Source organism: Culex quinquefasciatus, chromosome 3 (assembly GCF_015732765.1).
Source record: "Culex quinquefasciatus strain JHB chromosome 3, VPISU_Cqui_1.0_pri_paternal, whole genome shotgun sequence".
NCBI lineage: Eukaryota > Metazoa > Arthropoda > Insecta > Diptera > Culicidae > Culex > Culex quinquefasciatus.
The window spans coordinates 27,432,918-27,452,880 of record NC_051863.1 but is presented as its reverse complement, the minus strand read 5'-3'; the positions used below and the strand labels follow the sequence as shown (position 1 = coordinate 27,452,880).

The 19,963-nt window shown below is 37.1% G+C and overlaps 2 protein-coding genes across 24 annotated transcripts in view; one reads left to right on the top strand and one right to left on the bottom strand.

The window, feature by feature from the left end:
* LOC6043570 (glutamate-gated chloride channel) overlaps positions 1-6,783 on the top strand; it is a 137,198-nt gene extending 130,415 nt beyond the window's left edge. For 20 of the 22 annotated variants that reach the window (XM_038265628.1, XM_038265624.1, XM_038265619.1 and 17 more), the window contains one exon: positions 958-6,783. In XM_038265628.1, the coding sequence (XP_038121556.1) occupies positions 958-1,078 (121 nt within the window). In that variant the 3' untranslated portion in view covers positions 1,079-6,783. Of the gene's footprint in view, positions 1-948 lie in introns of all 22 variants that reach the window. The other 2 variants (XM_038265625.1, XM_038265614.1) reach the window with 1 other exon arrangement.
* Position 6,784: 1 nt separating this feature from the next.
* The window catches only part of LOC6043569, a 53,572-nt gene continuing 40,393 nt past the window's right edge, over positions 6,785-19,963 (bottom strand). Inside the window, exons 2-5 of one of the 2 annotated variants that reach the window (XM_038265604.1) lie at positions 13,291-13,443; positions 8,682-8,926; positions 8,116-8,617; positions 6,785-8,052 (exon numbers count right to left, since the gene is read on the bottom strand). In XM_038265604.1, coding sequence (XP_038121532.1) covers positions 6,899-8,052; positions 8,116-8,617; positions 8,682-8,926; positions 13,291-13,443 — 2,054 coding nt within the window. In that variant the 3' untranslated portion in view covers positions 6,785-6,898. The remainder of the gene's footprint in view (positions 8,053-8,115; positions 8,618-8,681; positions 8,927-13,290; positions 13,444-19,963) is intronic. The other variant, XM_038265605.1, reaches the window with a different exon arrangement.

Here is a 19,963-nt window from a genome sequence, read left to right as displayed (position 1 = left end):
ATCTCGGAATTTAGACTCTCTCGAATTTGTCGAAATCTTTCGTTTCTTGTGAGCTTCTTGAAAAGCATCTAGCTGTAAGCTTTTCAGTGCATCTTACTCAAAAAAAATATATCATTCATTTATTATTTACTACACTGCCAGCAAGAAACTAAAATCATTTAGAAACTGGTGACTATTAGCTGCCTTTCAAAAAAAAACAACAATTAGATCACATTCATTCAAAGTCCTCTTTGTCAGTCCCGTTCATATGTACAAAATATCCGCCATTCAACCCCCTCCTCCATGAAACAACCCGTGTGGTAAAACTTTTGTATCGAAATTAACCCAACCCAATATTTAGTTGCACAAAAATCAATTTAATATAAAAAAAATAGTGATTCAACTAACAATTACTTTTGACAAGTTTTTTAACACCAGTTACCACTAGAGAGAGAGAGAGAGGAGGCATTACGTCACGCAGAACTACACAACACAGTCCCCACACTCACACACCACCACCACCAACAACCACCACCACACCCAGTTACACGCTTAAAATGGCTGGAATTTAAACTCTGCACATTTTCACCACTTTTTACCCTTTTATTATAATGACGATATGAATTTTTTTTTCGTAACCATTTCTTTCAGTTATGTATTCTAGATACGTTAGTTTTGTCATGATTGAAATTAGCCACGTTACCTTTCACCTTTCCAACTACTTTGCCAGTTGATTCTGGGAAGCGCAAATTTCTCAACTACAGTGCTGCCAGTTTTCATTATGGTTTGCAAAATTGGAACCCCCAAACAAAAAAAAAATGCGCTCAGAATCAACGCCCCAGTTAGTTTTCCGATTGCTTGATTTTTTTTCTTCCTTAAAAACTTCCTTTGAACCTTTCTTTGCCCTAAACCCGTCTCGAAATTCTAATCTTGGACTGATCTTTTTTTCCGTGTCATCCTCCCACGCTGAACACAAAGAAAATGCTCCCGGTCGAAACGCATCGACGTCATCTCCCGGATAACGTTCCCGCTCGTGTTTGCCCTGTTCAATCTGGTCTACTGGAGCACCTACCTCTTCCGGGAAGAGGAGGAGGAGTAGACGCTGCCGGCGGTGGAACGCACCGGAGCGGCAGTGCTGCCAGACGGCGACGACGACGACGCGGGCAGGATCAGCAGACACATTTATTATGATATTATTGAAGGAACATCAAATATGAGAAACTATGTAGTCATAACGTTAGTAGTGCTAGGGATAGTGCGAGAGAGGCGAAGCAAAATCCATCAGTGAAATTCATTTTGAAGTAGTTTGTACGAAAAATCAAGAAAGGGGTAGCAAAAAAAAAAAGTTTTAACACAGTATAACACACTATGCAAATTACAGCGTAACCAGACGTTAAAAAATAATCTGTTGTCGAACCCACACAAGAAAAATACTGCTCAACAAATTAACAAAACACAACCACACACATATGAGAAATAATCAAACCGAAACTTTTTTAAAAACAATAACAACCAATCACAGATCTCATGCTCAATCAGACACACACACATCTCTAGATTATCTCGCACTTTCATCTTCTGCTGAACTTTTATCCGCCAAACGAATAGCAAATCATCGGACATTCTCGAATTATGTGTCTATGTCACTGTGGAAAAACAAACAAATGTGCGTGTTTACAACATACACACACACATACAATCACTCACTCTTATACGAATACGCAAAAACAAATCAGATTTAAAAAAGGAAGCTTACGTAGTAAGCCGTGGTTGATGAGTTACGTAATTAAAAAAATGCATAGCAAACAGTACAATTTTTGTTTACCAAGCAAAAAAAAAGAATACAGTCAAACAATAGCCAAAGCAAGCCAAGAAAAAGTAATAAACAAGCACACACACACACACACACACACACATATTATAATTGTCTATACTGGTAATCGTTCTACACTGTACGAAATTGCACACACATAGAAAAATAAAACACATGCAAGCCCTAAGTTGAACACACGGAATGGGTGGAAAAGTGTACCTTACTGTTTGAATTATATAACAATATTAATTTCTACAAATTTTTGATTTTTCAACATCCAAAAATCAAAAAGTAAACAATTCTGTACAATTTTCAATCATAAGAAGTTGCCGGTCGCAAAGAATACGATTTTCGAAGTTTCTCTTTTTTTTTTCACTGAAAAACGCTTGAAGTAAAACAAAAATGAATGAATTTGAAATGGTGATTTTATCATTATCAAGGCATGTCGTCTAACATGCCATGACATGATATGAGCGACACGTTTTCTAACTTTTAAAAAACTATATTTTTGAGGTTTGCTAAAAAATTGTTGTGATAAGGCCAATTCTCTGACATTTTTTTCACATTGAATTTCCGATGGTTTGAAATTGATAAGATCAACAACCTCTTTACACGAAGCTCTCACCCACCACCAAACGTTTGTTTTGATAGTGTGAGTGAGATCCATGCAAGGTATGTAGATTTGTTAGGTAAGGCGGGTTTTCAAGCTGTCAAAATAGTTAGTTAGCACAAAAAACGGATTTTATATGGAGATTTTCAGAAAAGTGAGAATTTGACAAATTTGCGGGCAAATTTCACCGGATTTTTTTCTGTGGGGTTGTTTGGCATGCCAAACTGAACAGAAATACGCTTTTAAAACACATTTTTTTTAAATCAACTAAACGCTTTTTTCGGTTCAGTTTTGCATGCTAAACAACCCCACAGAAAAAAAAATCAGGTGAAATTTGCCCGGAAAATGGTATTTTGACAGCTGGGAATTCCCGCCTTACCTAATCTAATCTACATACCTTGAGCTAAATGTAAAAAGTGACAGTTGGTTACTTTTAAGTTTGACTTTATCAAACTGTCAGGATACACACTGAAAAGAGTCAAACGAAAAGTGTCCAGTCACCGGAGATTAGGTGCAGTATCTGAAGCAACTTGCATACAAGTTAAGCAAGCAGGAATATTTCTCCGGTTAGTTTACAATACGTCGTAACAGCCATAGCGCCCTTCGACACTTAGGTATTTGATTTTTTTTTCTCTAATACAAATCAAATTTTCGTCGTTTTTTCAGTAAAGAGTATTGAGAGGACGTGCAGATGAACAACTAAACGCATTTTTAAATTTGATAATTCGTAAATTGAACGAGATCCGATCGAAAATCGGGTTTGTTCACAGTTTGGGCCCAGGATCTTTTTGAAACTAGCTCGAGATAATTTTTTTTAGAATCACATTTGTCTCTCCAAAGATTCTCAAAATTTCAAAATGCGCTGTCAGTGGTTGTAAATAAGAACCATTTGAAACTTATTTTGTGAGCCTTAAAAGTGTTAACTAACAAGTTATCGTACCCAATAAATCAACAAATAACAAAATTACAATGAGTGATAAAACAAAACTTTCATTTGATGATTCCTGCACCAAAATATCAGAGGGTGCAGCGACCGTCACGAGCTGTCGAATCGCAACATAGAGTTAAACTTCCTATGCGGTTGCTGTGAAGCTTACCAAGGCTTTTCAAAAAGGTTAACTCCATGTTGCACCACACCACTTTTAATTTCTCGACAGTTTTGGAGTTCTCTTCTTTAATTTCGTGATTGCCAGCAAGAGCATTCTCTTTCTATCACTCCTTCTCTTTTCCTCGCTCACTCACACTCGCCAAATACTGTCCGCTTCTCTCGAAGGAACACGCCGCGCGGCCTTTCAGAATGTGCCGCAAACATTGTTGTCAGCGATTTTCTGCACTTTCTGCATTTTCTGCACGACAAAAACACGTAGTATGGGATTTGACAGCGCGCATTTGCAAAAGTGCGGCACGTCGTTTCGAGGTTGATTTGCCGCGTGTCATTTTGGGGAAACCGCGCAATATTCTTTTGTTTACTCAGGAAACCGCAATAAAAGAATGCGAAACGGGGAATGTGAACTAACCACGGATTACGTCCCGTTAAACTGTGTTGGCAAATTTCGTTTTGTGGCGGCTTTTATGGCTACGCTCTGGTAAGGGTAGATGATTGAATTGTAAAAAATTTAATTAAGTTTGAAACATGAAAAATTTTGCAATCACTTTTTTCTTATCTAGAAAAAAGGTCAATTTTGGAGCTGTTTTTCAGCAAGAGCAAAAACTAATTTTTATTGTGGCGATTTAACAAAAAAAATACAAGATTTCCCGGAAACATCAAAAATAAGTTGAAAATCAATAAGCGGTTGTAAAATTGAATTTTATATGGCCAAGTTCTTTTCTGAAATTTGAAGAACTACGCCGATTCCGAGATAAATCCACAATTGTTGTTGTTGTTTATTCATTTATTTCTGGCAGCTTTAACCTTCTTGGTAACCATAATACATTTATTGATTATGTTAGGTTTAACAAACAAATTAGTATGAAGTCTTATATGGCAGAACCAATTATGAAAAATAGCTTTTTTAGTCACAGTAAAGCCTCAACAAAGTTAAAGTCAAATCAAAAAATAAAGGAAAATAAATCCACTGAAAAAAAAATTAAAAAATTCTACCGCACAGCAAAAAAACGACAAAATTGCATGCAAAAGCACATTTGAGTGACTTGACGTTTGCATGGAAAATCTTCAAAAAATGTTCAATTCAATCAGAACAGCTATTTTCTGATAAGGCTAACTTTCTTCGGGAAAGTTTTAGCAAATATTCTCAATTTAAACGACAGTCTTCAATTTTAAGAATATTATAAAAAAAAATAAACAAATAACAAAAAAGTTGGTTTTCCATACAAATTCCCAACAACATATTTGAAATGCTTTGCGGAAGGCCAGATCTGCTCTGACCGCTCTAAAATTTTTGGAAGTTGTTTTGAGGATTGTGACCGGAAAATGGCTAATCTGTATTTCGAGCCAACCCTTATTCATTAGTCTCTCCAACTTTACTTCATGTTGTGAAGTCGATTTTTTTCAAAAAATAGAGACATTAATATTTGGATCAGAATATTCAAATAAGATACAAATTTCTTGATCTCTGGGACACGACAAATAGGTGTTTCGATGTATATTTGAAGAGTTTTCGAGACTGAGGGTAAAGTGAGGCACATTTATCGTGTTGTATTTTGCTGCTTGGATCGTGATTTTCACTACTACTACTTACTACTTTGCTACTGAATGTCATGTACTGGTACACCGGGAGTTTAAAAGAATTATAATTTGGTTCATGTAATTGGTTGAAATTAAACACAACGGAAACGTCATGTGGCAGAATATCAATACCAAACTGTTCATTTTCAATACAGACAGAATACATTATGCAATTTCTTTTAAACCATTCAAAAACACCAAGAATTACTGATAATTATTTCAGCAAATCATTTCTTCCATAAGCATACAAGTAAAGGTACACTAACGACATAAACTGCTTGTTCAACAACTTTTTTTCAAATGCATCAAGCTTCCGATATCCCATAGATTTCCCCCTAGAATGAAAATTCATTTCTAACCAAAGTCATCAAGTAGGCCAACTGTGTTTCAACGAAATATCGGATTCAATGCAACCTTACACTACCGTCTTACAACAACTCTCTAACGCTGGCAAATGATGTTTGGCGCGTGTGTCATCAATTTTATACTGCAAATCAGAATAAAAAACCTAAAATTCTCACACACACTAACTCTAAGCATCTGTGGATGATCAGCTAGATCGTGTATGATTTGTATTACAAGTTTAGCTAACAAAAAAATAAAGAATAATAACATAAAAATGTTTAAAATACAGGGTTACAAACGCGTTAAAAGTGCAAGTGAAACGTTGTAAAAATAGAGCAGAGACAGGTGATGGTATAAATAATATGAAAACATTGAGTAGTGTTACAGTTTGAGCATTACCGTACTCAACAGAGAAAAAAAAACGTCACGAAGGTGCTGAGAAAGAATCTTTCCCCTCAACAATCGTTTTGTTTTGAATGCATTTAAACCTCCGGATTGCCACGCGTTGTGGCGAAATTTTTATACAAACTAGCGTTTTCAAGCGACAGAGAAAAAACAACGTATTTTCACTCACAGATTGCTTTTCTTTTTAATGCCAGTTTTTGAAAAAAATGGTGCAATCATTTATCGAAGAAAAAAAACAAGCAGTAGGCTGTGAGCAACTTCTGGTTGGACACTTGAAACATTTTGAAGGTTATGTTTAATTGGGTTAAATTTCACGGCGGAAACTAAACTAAAGATGCTGCCAATCAAATTTAGAGATGATTTTCTAAAATAAAATATAACGTTTTCTGCTACAAATTTGGTTTGGTTAAGTCCCCGAGTATCAACTCAGCAGTTTAGGTAAATGTTGTGAGTGTAAATTAAAAATGAGAATTTAGCCCGGGAAAATACTCAACCAACATCCTCCCAAAGGTTAGACCTAAATCGATAACCATATTATTTGGTAGTGAATGTTGATACCGTTAAAATCATACGATCAATCAACAAAACAAAAGAAAAAACAGTATATCATTGTGAGAATATGCGCTAGGAAATACCAATCAATCAGTTGTTTACTGTACATTTTTTATTAAACCAACTTAAAGGCAAAACGATACACGAAAGAATTTTATTACACGTTATCACTAAAAGGAAGAGAAAATAATGGGAAGAAACTTATGGTCTAGCCAAAGCATGGTAAACACAATTACAGCTGTAAATTTTTTACACGCTAAGATTTGTCTTTCTTTTTCCTAAAACTAAAACATGAAAACTGTGTATAAGTTACATAAATTAGGTTTAAGAATTATTGTTTCGAGAGAATGTAAGGAAGAAAAAAATAAATTATATACAAAATACTCGTTTAAATAATTCGCATCCGCTCTTTCATTCGACTATCACATTTGTATCCTTAAAGTTTCTCTCTCCCTCTATCGTTATGGCGACTCTGGTAACGGAACTTGCTCCCCACTCCCCCTTCGGTTCACTTCTTCGTGTTCTCCCGGATCCACTCCATGTACTCGCTGACGCGGGTGTAAACTCCGGGATAGCCCGGCTCGCCGCACTTGTTCCCGAACGAGACCACCCCGACCTGGGTCCAGCGCGCTTCGACCAGCATCATCAGCGGTCCGCCCGAGTCACCCTGGCACGCGTCGACGCCACCCTCGGAGAACCCGGCGCACAGGAAGTTGTCCGTGATGGGCTGGAAGTACGCGTGGTTGCAGTCCTCGTTGCGCCACACCGGCAGCGTCGCCTGCTGCTGCTTGGTCGATTCCTTGCCGCCGTAGTAGGTCGTTCCCCAGCCGACGACGGTGGCCCGGCGACCGGCCATGCGGTCCTTCGAGGGCAGGTTGGGCTTGGGGAGACACACCGGGATCACGTACTTGGACTTGCGAACCGGTCGGTCCAGCACGAGCAGGGCGATGTCGTTGTAGAATCCGACGCGCGAGAACTTGGGATGGGCTCGAACTTCCGTCACTCGGAAGGTCACCGGTGCCGACGGTTCACCGTCCGTCGACAGGTCGATGTCTCCAAGGCGGACGGTGAACTGGCGCGCCGCGAACGGCCTCTGCCGGGAGTCCCGCGTACAATGGGCTGCGGTCAGGATGTACTTGGTACCGACCAGCGAACCTCCGCACCAGAACTCGGTTCGCTTGGGACCGTGCAGGAAAATGGCGGCCATCCACGGCCACTGACCTACCGGGGCCTCAATACCGCCGACGATTCGCCCGGACGAGTACTCCTGCTGACCACAGTCCTCCGGATCGACAAAGTTGTCCAGAATCGGTTTGAGGGTTGCGGCCAAAGCCTGCTCCGTAGTGGTCGTCACGGTAAACACCGGAAGCAGGGGACGCTTGGTGGTCGTCGGCTTCGTCGTCACCGGACTCAACACCAAGCTTTGCGAAGTCGTTTGAGGTATCGGACGCTGCGTTGGTTTCTGCGTGGTCAACACCGTGCTGGCCGGCGTTGGACAACACACTCCCGGAACGAACAAACTTTTAAAGCACAACGATTCCCTCAAATGAGTCAGATCCAGCAGCAACCCCGGGCACGTGCTCAAATCCTCGCACCGTCCAGGTCTGCCATCCGGTGTCGTGCACCGGTTCTCGGCGTCTTTAGTCGATTCGACAATCTTATCTGCAAAAAAAACACACACACAATTCAAACTCTATTCCGTAACTCAAAGAAACCCAAACTTACGAACTGGCGCCGGCTTCTTGGTAGTCTCCACGTGGGCCGGATCCTTTCGCTTGACCTTGTTCTTCTTCTTCTTTTTCTTCTTCTGCATGGAACTGGACGGCGTCGCCGCGGCCACATCCTCCTTCTTCTGCACCTCCAAAATTTCCTCCACCGTGACCTCCGTCACAACGGGCGGCTCAACCGTAGTCGTGGTCGTCGTCGTCGTCGTACTCGTCGTGGGTATCTCCGGTGACAGCTCAACCTCGGAACCCCCAACTCGCTTAATCAACGGCTCAATACTCTTCGTAACGTTCGGTCCCCAAACTGAGCTCGTCAAGGTCAAAATCGCCGCCGGAATGTTCTCCTTGGTGTCCTTGTTCACCGAGTTGACCGCGCTGGGCTCCTGACCCTTGGTTATGTTCACGATGTACCGCCCGACCGTGTTCAACGCACCCAATGTTTGCGAGATTTTGTTGAAATCCGGCGCCCACAACCGACTCCCTCCACCGCCATCCGTGCTGGTCTGAAATATCTCAAATTTATATTACAATTTATAATTTAAAAAAAAACAATCAAACAAAAATCACCTCCTCTTCCGGTTCCTCTTCTTCCTCCTCTTCCTCCTCCTCCTCCTCCTCATCATCCTCCTCGTCATCCTCGCTGTCATCGTCATCGTCGTCGTCCCCCAGAATGTCCCCGAAAAAGTCATCCTCGTCGTCGTCGTCATCGTCGGCCGGCTTCTTCTGTTTCACCTTCTTGGGCTTCGGCGTCACCAGCAGGGCCGTTGGTACGGTGGTTGTGGTCGAACCGGAAATGCCCTGTAAACGAGAACCTTTCGAGAGATTACCGATTGTGAGTTGGGGTGGATTCTTGGGAAGGAGCAATGTTGTGCGGAAATGAACTTGCAAATTAAAGATTTCAAAATTACGATTTTTAAGGCTGTGGAAGGCATCATTCCCGATCGGCCATTTGGCGGCCATGTTTGTTTTAGGAAAACATTCAAATCTTGATTCAGAATGTTTCAATTGAAAAATGGGTTTCTTTGTGTTGTTTGTAGAAGCATTTTACGTATAGTGATTATTTTTTCATTTCAATTTACTATTTCTGAACCCTGAATTCAGAGCCATCATTGACAGTCATTACCCCAAAAGTGGAAGACACCTTCTACGACCTTACGATAAGAAAACATCCAAAATTTTAACACGTTTATTTCAGCAACACAAAGTATCACTCGTCTCCATTAAATTGACACCCGTTTCATTTTTACATGGAGACGCATGGTCTATTAGGGTGTAATAGCGAAATCGATTTTCCAGCACAGCACTTTTTCATTTCCTTTTGGGGTCCTTGACAACTCTCCAACGTTTGGGAACGATTGGTTTAGTCCTCACTTTGCGCAAAGCGGTCAAATTTTCTATGGAAATATATAAATTTGGGATTTTGATATTATGGATTATGATATTTATTTATGTTTTTTTTTGCTCTAAAATCAAACTTGATTTTTAAAACTGATTCCAATCGTCCCGCAAACCACTGAAGTTCTACCCATAATTGTCCCTTATCATTTTTGGATGATTCAAAAAGATTTTTGTTCCAAAAGACTTCTGATTAAAACCAAAAATGGGTTTCTTCAATAAAAAAAATCCCTCAAATCACGATTATAATTTTAATAAAACATAAATTCATACAAGTTGTCTCCACCCCCAATTTATTAAAAAAATCTCAAAATAGAGTAGGAAAAACAAAAAAAAAGTTTTGCAGAAACTGTAATGTCAAAATATTTATTAATTAAGCCAAGGATTTAATAGCATGTGTTAAATACAAGCAATAATAATTTCACTAAAAATAAACGAAACGATATTTGTCATCAAGATCTTAGATCTTATCACTTTTGGTCACTTTTGGAGCAATGACTTTCAGTGATGGTTCTGGAAATAAAGCCCACAAATAGTAAATTGAAATGAAAAAATAATCACGATATTAAAAATGCCTTTATAAACAACAACAAGAAACCTTTTTTTTATTTGTGCATTCTGAATCAAAGTCTTTTCTAAAACAAACATGGCCGCCAAATGGCTGAGCGAGAATAATACCTTTCAGAACCTTAACTTGTCTTAAAACTTGTTTTTTTAAAAACACTGAAAAATGCAAAACAAAAACATATTTTTTTTATTTTTTCAGCACGAGTCGTTCATTTACTCAACGAGGTGTACCGAGATGGATAAATACGACGAGTGCTGAGAAAATCAAGTTTTGCAACGAGTTGCTTACAACATTTTTTTTGCAATTCCGAAAACGCTTCTTGAATGGAATTTTATGTCAAACATTCATGTGTTTGTCCCGCCCGTGTGGATCAATCGGACCGCGCACTGGACTCACAATCCAGAGGTCTTTGTGTAAATATGGGTATTCGGCGCCGTCGCTCCGTGCCATACTTTCATACACTTAGGAGCCCAGGGCGGCGAAGTACTTGTAGATAAAAAGGAAGACAACTGCGTTTTTCATGTGTTTTTAGTAAATTCACCGTTCGAAACAAAAAAAAATATTGAAAAATGTCACTTTTCGATACAAGTGTTGAAAAGTTCAACTTTTCAGCACCTATTTCAGTGCTGAAAAGTAGAACTTTTCAGCACTGGTATTGAAAGGTAATAAATTTCCATTCTGTTATTTTTGATAGCAAATTTGATTTAACATTTTTCAATGTCACTTGCATAAATTATTTTATTTTCCAAAAATGTATATCATTAAAAACACATTTTGCAGCATCATGTACCATGGTTCAAAAGATATATTTTTGAATCCCATAAAACATATAATTTTGTTTTGTTTTTTTTAAGCCCTAAGGCTGGTACAAACATTTTGAAAAGTTTTTGTCACACCCCCCCCCCCCCCTCCAAAAATGGCCCGAAAATCAGGGGGCAAAAAAATATTTTTTGCAATTCCGTCGTGAAACTACTTACTTTTCCTGTCATTCTTGAACAACGAAATAGCCTACTTTTCTGTACCAAAAATAACAGAATCGAATAGCAACACTTTTCAAAATAAATGCTGAAAAGTTCTACTTTTCAGCACTCAAATGGGTGCTGAAAAGTTGAACTTTTCAACACTTGTTTCGAAAAGTAACACTTTTCAACATTTTTTTTTTTTGATTTAAACGATTTCTTGACAAAATACATGAAAATTTGACATAAAATTTCACTCAGTGTGTGTTTTTTGGAATTGCAAAAAATGTTGTATGGAACTGGTTGCAAAACCTGATTTTTTCAGCACTCTTCGTATTTATCCAACTCGGTGAACCTCGTTGGATAAATGTACGACTCGTGCTGAAAAAATCCTCTTTTTGCAACTTGTTGCATAAACTACTATTTACAATAAACTTCAAAATTTCAATGAAAATTCAAGTGCAACCAGCTGAAATCAAATTAAAATACATTCTCCTGCGTTTAAAATCATTTTTAGCATGTTCGGGTTTATTACAAAATCTTAAGATTTTTTGAAAATTTTCGATGCAAAATCTTTTTTTTTTCGATACAATTTTTGTTTTAGTCAGATCTTAGATTTTTTGAAAACTAATGATTGCAAAACAACTGAACTAGTGTAAAATGCATTATTTAAAACACTTTTTTCATTTAAATGTGAAGACTATGGCTTGTTATTTAAATTTTTATATTTTTATATATCTTAAATTTTTGAAAATATCTAAATTTCTTTAGTTTGCAATATGTATGAGTATCGAACAATGCAAAATTTTATATGAAACATACAACATTGTAATTTCGCTTGTTTAATACCCAAATTGCATATATAGAAAATTTAAATATTTTCGAAAAAATACGGTATTTTATAAAAAAATAATATTCAAAAAAACTATAATAAGGTGAAAAAGCATACAAAATTTCGCTGCGTTTTATATCCATTCACAAATAAAAAAAATGAGAACTTTCGAAAAAAAAATTAGTAAAAAATTTGTCTTCGTTTGATACCCATATTGCAAATTTTGAAAAATTGAGTATTTTCGAAAAAATACGGTTTTTGTGAAAATTTTAGTTATTAACAAAAAAAAATCTAATGAAGCGAAAAAGCATACAACATTTTGCTTCGTTTGATACTCATATTGTTGTTTTTTTTTTAATGTTCTAAATTTGGGTATTTTTGTAAAAGTATGGTATTTTGAGAAAATTTTAGAATTTTGAGAAAATTTTAGTATTTGTCAAAAAAGTCTAATGAAGTTAAAAAGCATACCAAATTTGAGTACATTCGAAAAAAATACGGAATTTTGTGAACAATTTTGAGTATTTATGCTTTAAAACTCAGGCCGTAGCAAATATTTAATGAAGTGTATGTCCCTGGATTCTGAACGGTGTCGAGGGGGAGGGGGCACAAAAATAAAAAAAAATATATATAAAATGTAAATAACAAGCCACGGTTTCAACATTTGAATGTAAAAAATGTTTCAAAGTGCATTTTACACCTGCCCAGTTGTTTTGCAATCCCAGACATGCTAAATATAATTTAAAACGCAGGAAAATGCAATTTCAATTGTTTTTAGTTGGTAAGACTTCTATTTCTTTTAAAATTTTGATGTTTTTTGAAAAAAATAATTTTTTTTTGCCCCCTGATTTTCCGAACCGATTTTGAAGGGGTGGGGGGGAGCGACATAAACATTGAAAAATAGTTGCAAATTTTAAAAAAATAGAAAGATTTAAAAAATGAGTTCTCGTCCGTTATCGGCGTAAATAACGATAACGATAACCATTGTCGTTATCGTTAGACGATATAATTAGCGACGATAATTTTATCGATTAACAACCTTGATCCTAATTAGACATAAAAAATACAAATTTAAAAACCTCATAATAATTTGCTAAAATCTAGAGAAATATTCTAAAGAAAAATTTGAAGGAGGCAACATTTCTACGTTAAAAACACATTGAATCAAAGATTCTCGTTAAATAAAAAAGGATTGGGACAACATCTGTGTGAGCTGGCAGAATTTTACCCTTTTATAATGAAATTTTGCTAAATAAAAAAAACTTAATATAAGAAATACATATTTTTGGAAAACATATTTCTTCTATTAAAAGAATGATTGAAAGAAAAACAATATATTTGCTCAGAATTTCTATACCGAATATTTTCCGTGCGACCACCGCACCGTGCAAACTGCACGCGGCTGCTGCTGCATTTGTGTGTTACCTTTCGTGCCCACCTTGGCGCTTCCCGGCACCTCGATCAACGCCGGTGCTTTCCGCCCACCTCCTCCTCCAGCATCGGCCTTCTTTCCTCCTCCTCCTCCGCCGCCATCATCCGCTTGACAAACTGCAATAAAGAGCGTCGTCACGATCAACGCTGAAAATAGAAGCAGAAGAAAGAGAGAAATGAGCAAAAAAAAAAAGTGCAAGTGAACAAACAGAAGAGAAGTGAAGAAAAAAAAAAGTGCCAAAAAAGCAACGCGCGCACGCCGCACGATTAGGTAATTCGTGTTAACACCTGAGAGACTTGGTTCAAGATTTAGGCCACTACCGACGAACCCCGACAAAACACGACAAGAAAGAGCGGGGCGGGAGAGAGGGGAGAGCAGAGTGGTTGTTGCAAACAACTTTAACAATTTGGCCATGGCGGTACTCGGGAGGGTCGTTCAGCTGCTGATGAATGGCCCAGTGACGGAGAGCTTTTTGACGAGATATTATCTAATCGGTGCAGGGGTTCACAAGTTATTATGATGCCGATGCTTTTTTAAATGTTTTGGTCTCCCTTTCCATCGAAATTTCTCAGAAAATCAGGAAGCAAACATAATTTCGCCAAAAAAATATTGACGACGCTTGTAAAACCGATTTAAACTTTCAGGAATACGTTTAATGTAGTTTATTTATTTATTTATTTATTTATTTTACCAAAATGCCACTATTAGCCTCATTTTACCAATTTTGAATTTAAGAACCACTTAACCTTTTGACGTTCCGAAAAAAAACGCGTTTTTATGTTTGACCTTCAATAAAAGAAACTAGAGCACGCAATGTAAACAATAACAAACACGTTTTATTTGGTTGACCTATCTGTGCATTGTTTCAAAGTTTGGTTGAATTTGGTTGCCGGAGACGCAAGTTAAAATTACAAATGTTTACGATAGTCGGGCATGTACGTGTGTCAAACGCGTTCTAACCTAAATCCCTTTGGCCAGTTGTCGCACTTACAGATTTACGCCTGTTATTTTATTTATCAATTTTTTTGAGATTTTTTTCTTTTTGGAGCAAAACGAAGGTGACATCAAATTTTAAATATATAATTATGGAATAAAATAAAGGAGAACTTGTACATGATAAATTGGGATTTTTTTTAAAAAAACTTATCCATTTTATTTTATGTTTTTTAACTTTTAAATGAGAACCACCGCAATCGGATCAATCGCCAAGCGTGTCAATTTGGACACGAGCGCTGGCACGCATTTTTTTTTCCTTCGTTCGCACTTTACGATTATCTGGGTCCGGGGCGCCTCCAAAGCCCATTCATTCATTCAATTCATTCACATCATCTTCGCCGCCATCAGCATAACTTCCACGCGCAGCCGCTGCTGCTGGGCGGACACCGATCGACACGCGGAAATGCTTACAGCCGTTTAGCGCTTTCCTCGTGGTCGGTATTTTTGCTTGACCGGCCCAACGGAACCTGTCGGGGAAATAACACCGGTGTAGGTTGCGGACTCGAAAAATGCTTGAAAATCGATTAAATCTTTTTTTTATAGCAAAATTATGAAACATTAATTATTTTTGATAACAAAAATATGTTAGAAAAAAAAATTTTTTAGCAGTAAATTTGAAAAAAAAACTGAACCGCCGTGATACACTTGAGACAAGAAAATTTGAAGAAGCAGCTACGAACCGAGACAAAACAAACTACAAAAAGCAAAACAAACAACTCATACAGCGTGTAACCAGTGGAGCAGAAAAAAGTACTGCAATTGAATGTAATGCCAGTAAATTGCACCAAACAATTGAATGAAATGTGACTCCGCAGATAAAAAACATTGACATTGCTTCCAATTCTGGTAAATAAAATTTAAATTAATCCGAAAAAAAACATGACCATTTGATTTATTCCAGTACAGGTCTCACATGATGATGACAGTTTCAAAAGGCAGTCCAACAGGCGTAAATCTCATTAAAAATCTATAAAGTTAACGATCATTTTGAATGATTAAGGAAACTCACCACGGCGAGTTCGAATTCACCACAGCTCATTAACACGCGTTTGACAGTTGCCACAAAACTGCGACTGCAAGCAAACAACAATACCGTCTTCTGGAGCGAATCGGGACAGCTGTTTTGGCCTTGTTACTGTACAATATTTTGATTTTTATGATTGGTTTCGGATAGAACAAACACAAATTACGGCGTGTTTTCTAGAACAAACTTTTCAGGAAAAAATAGTCATCGCTACTTTCAAATGCCTCTGAAAGGAAATTTTCTCAGCTTTTCAATGCTTCTAAGAGCGAAATGTTTCATCGAGAATTTTTTGAAATATCTTTATTTTATGTTTTTTGTTTTAAATTCCTTAATTATATATTAAAAACTTATAATTACAGTTCAGGAAACTTGTCGAATGATGTGTTCCATGTCACATTAAGTCATCAAAATGTGCAAAATAAGACAAGAAACAACTTTCTAGAAGGTTGCAAACCGCTAAACACTTTTAAAATTATATTTTAACTGAGTTTTTGAAAATGTGAGATTGTTGAAATAATAAAAACGTATTAAAATACATTTATTACAAGAATTATTAGATCATTACTTAATTTTAGTGTACAAGTATCACGTGTCTGCGTAATATTTAAAATAAAAATAATATTTTATAAAATGTTTACTGTTGAAAATGCATTTTTAAAGTAGCAATACAACTCGTGTGTTTCAACTCAGAATGTTAAAAACGAAGCAACAAACTTATTTTTTGGTTTAAGCTCAATAAAATATTATTTGAAAAAATAATCAAACAGAATCATCCAGTCCAAACTATATCAAATTGAAATCAAATTGAGGTAGGGTAGGGTAGTCATCAATGAGACACTTTTGGTTTCCAACTTTCAACGATTTTTCTAATTTTTTCATTAACATGTTTTCATGAGCTTTTAATTGCATTATCTTTCTTTTAATGTGTTCTAATGTTGACCAAAATATGAGATCGATCCGACTTCTACAGCCAGAGTTATTCAACTGTCTCATTGTAGACGCACTTGGCAGGAACAATGAGACAGCTGGGGAACAATGAGACACTTTACGAAAATCAACATTTTTCTAGCAAAACATCATGTTTTTGTATTGTTCCATTGCAGGTGACTTGCCTTGAACATTTTAGAGCAATTTTGCCAACATGAAACTTTTAATAACAAAAGTTACACTAAAAAGTATTGAAATTTTGTAAAATCCATATATTAATACCAAATAACTTAGTATGTTTGGTTAAATGAAGTTTAAACTCTATAAATATGCCAAAAATCACTTTTAATTAATGTTTTGAAAGATTTCCATCGATTTTGAAAAGTTTATTGAAGAAAAATCAAAGTGTCTCATTGTGACCCATGGGCTGAAATGAGACAGCCCTGGATTCTGGGTATATTCTAAATTTTGGCCAAATCTAATGAAAGGACATTGTAGCCCAACTTAATCCCTATGGAACGTCGAAAAAAAATTGAAGATATATTAGTTTTGGTGTAAATGGCAGCCTACGAGCGAAAAAGTATTTTTTGTCCATAATTTACTTTTACACCCCATAATCAAACATTTATGAATTACTTTTCAAGGGAGCGTCCATAACCAAAGCCACTAATATGGCAGACGTGTATCCAGTAGACACACCTTTCCCCCAAATATGAGCCTGATTGGTTGAACCTACGACTTGTGAGAGCCATTTTATCATTGTTCCCCGTGTCTCATTGATGACTACTCTACCCTATTTGTAAAAAAAAAATGAGATTTATAAGACTTCTACAAAATTACTGATTCCTTGATCATTTCTTACAAAAAAAAATCATGTTATACTCATAAAAAATATTTCTCCTGAAGCTTGTAACAGTAGTTTGTAGTTCAATTTCGAGTACAAAGCATTTTTTGTATGCATGCAACTGGTTAATGCTCGATAAAGAAAATATGACTCATCATTTGCCAAGTTTTCTGAACTGTTATTAGAATGTTTACAATAAATGACGAAGGATTTTAAAACAAAAAAAAACTTAAAATAGAGATATCTCACAAATTTCTCGATGAAACATTTCGGTCTTTGAAGCATTGGAAAGCTGAGAAAATTTCCTTTAAGACACATCTGAAAGTAGCGATGACTATTTTTTCTCCTGTAAGGTGGCCCAGAAAACACGCCGTATAGATTAAGATTAACAAAAATAGTGCATCGTTTTCCAAATTTCAAGTTTTTAAGTGCTCTAAAAACCGCTGACAAAAATACATGCAACTCTGGTATTCAAAAATTCAATAACAAATCACAAAAAAAAAAACTATTAATAATAACCTAGAAATACTAGCTAGGACTATTTCTGTCATTTTAATTGAATTTTCTTATACAAGCTAAACCTCACATTCAGATTTATTTGCATTAAAACTTTCACGCTGTCATTCGTCAGCGCTTCATATCCAGTTTATAAAGTCAACAAAGAAGATCGCATTTACATAATTCAGCAAACAATCGCAACCAAACCGCCAAATAATCTCGTCGATTGTTCAGTGCCATAAAGCCTGAGGTTCCCTTATTCGTCGACTGCAAACAACACAAAGATAAATTTCCCCACGCCCAAATTCTTCCGGGTTAAGGTACCAACACTACCTTCGAGACCCCTTTTATTGTTCATTGTTTGCACCGCTTCGCGGTGGAGGGCACAAAACCACGTCTTTCACCTTAAAATAAAGTCAAACCAAACCCTCGGCACCATCCCAAGCCCCATAGCGCACACTTTGACAGACCAAAACGGCGCTTTAAATGGCACTTTGCTTAGTTTAACTCGCAATCAAACTTTCGCCGCGACCGCGGCCAATAAAAAACAGAACAAAGATGGCCGCCGTGATGGCGCGCGAGGTGAAGGTGAAATGACACCTCGCGGGGAGGGGAAAATCCTGGTCATCGCGCGCTCCATTAGTCAACACAACAAGACCCCAAGGTCTCCGGGGTGCTCCTTTGGAAATCCAAGTTACCCAAGAAGTTGCGCGAGCTGCGCTGAGCTGGCGGAATAATTCCTCCAGCCGGACACGATGACTGGTTGACACTGGCACCGTCAGGGTGGGGTGGTGAATAGTAATCACCCCGGCGTATATTTTCTTGTTGGTTTAACGAGAGAATTACATAATCCACCTCAGTAATCGTCGGCGTCGTCGTCGTTGTCATCGCGACGATCGTAGGGACGATACGTTGCGGTTTGCATCGTGAGTTCACTGACAGCGTGTACGCATCCGAGCAGGCTGACCCGAATACGCGTGGGTCATCTGACTGGCGCATGACAGGGGTATGATCTCTTGGCTAATTTATTTCAAATTTCAATAATGATTACAATAATTTTGAATCATCCTTTCAAATTCGTAAGCCAATCTCAAAATGCACTGAAAGATTGCGTCAAGAGAGAATTACCCCAACGCGCTTTGTTGACAAACAACCGGTGGGGACCTTAAAGTGACAAACTCGGCGAGCTCACCTCCGAATTCATCACACACGAAGGATTATGCAAGCCGGTGATGACGCTGTCTGTGGTGGGTTATTCCTCCTTTGCTGGTGATCCAATACCTGGGTGACATTGGAGGCTACTGTTATGAATAAGTTATTAGCGTATAGTCTGCGAATTATGAGGATTCGATGACCTTCACGGAATCAATTTCAACACTGTTCGTAGAGCGCTTCGACAAAACAGAATTTTTATGTCTGACCTTGAAAAAACAAAATTGCCGCACGTAATGTAAACAATAACAAATATTTTAGCTGTCCTTTACTTTTAGATTATACCGGAATTTGGTTTCCGCAGTCATTTGAATCAACTTAAAATGTAAAGTGAAGAAAGAACAGCACGTAAGGCAATTCACATATGACTGGAGTAAACGGATGAAGCGCGTGGAAAATTTTGCGGACAAACATTTGTATGAAGTGTGGCATTAATGCAGGAAATAATGAAAATTGTGTTTTACAATGACGAACACATTTTTTGTCCACTGTTTTTTGCGGAATTTGAGAAATTTAACTAAAACTAAATTTCTATGCATCTTCTTTCAATGCTGATGCCAAATTTGAACGTTCTGAAAAGACCGTAAGGTAAAACATGGAAAACAGTACACAGTTTTATTAACTTTTTTTTTAAAAAAAAGGTCCTATAAACCAAATATTCATTTTTTTGCTTTTTGGGTGTTTTTGAATACCCCTGACTCAAGGCGGTTCTAAAAACACCCAAAAAGCAAAAATATAAAATTTGGTTTGGTTTGAAAAAAACTCCAGAACTCTATTTGAAACCAATTGCAAAATACCAAAAATAGCGCTATAGTAAGGATTTTTTAGAGACATGATAAATTGAAAATAAAAAATTTAAATCTATATATATAAAAAATTTGATGGTTTTGTTCTGGGTGATGAATAGAAAGAATGCGTAACGTGATTTTCGAATGATCCCAAATTGTTTACATCTACAAAGTAGCAGACTGTTCAAGCACAAGCATGACTTCTTCTTATTGGTAAATCAGCTGTTTTATAAGCAGTAGTGTATGTTTTATTTTGTCTAGTTTTTGACATTTTTTGATGGAAAATTGTGTGTGTTTTTATGTATCGTTCGCTTATAAGAGGTTTTTTTACGGGTGACGAAGAACTGCGACAAGAGTGTCATTCTGCGATGTCGCAG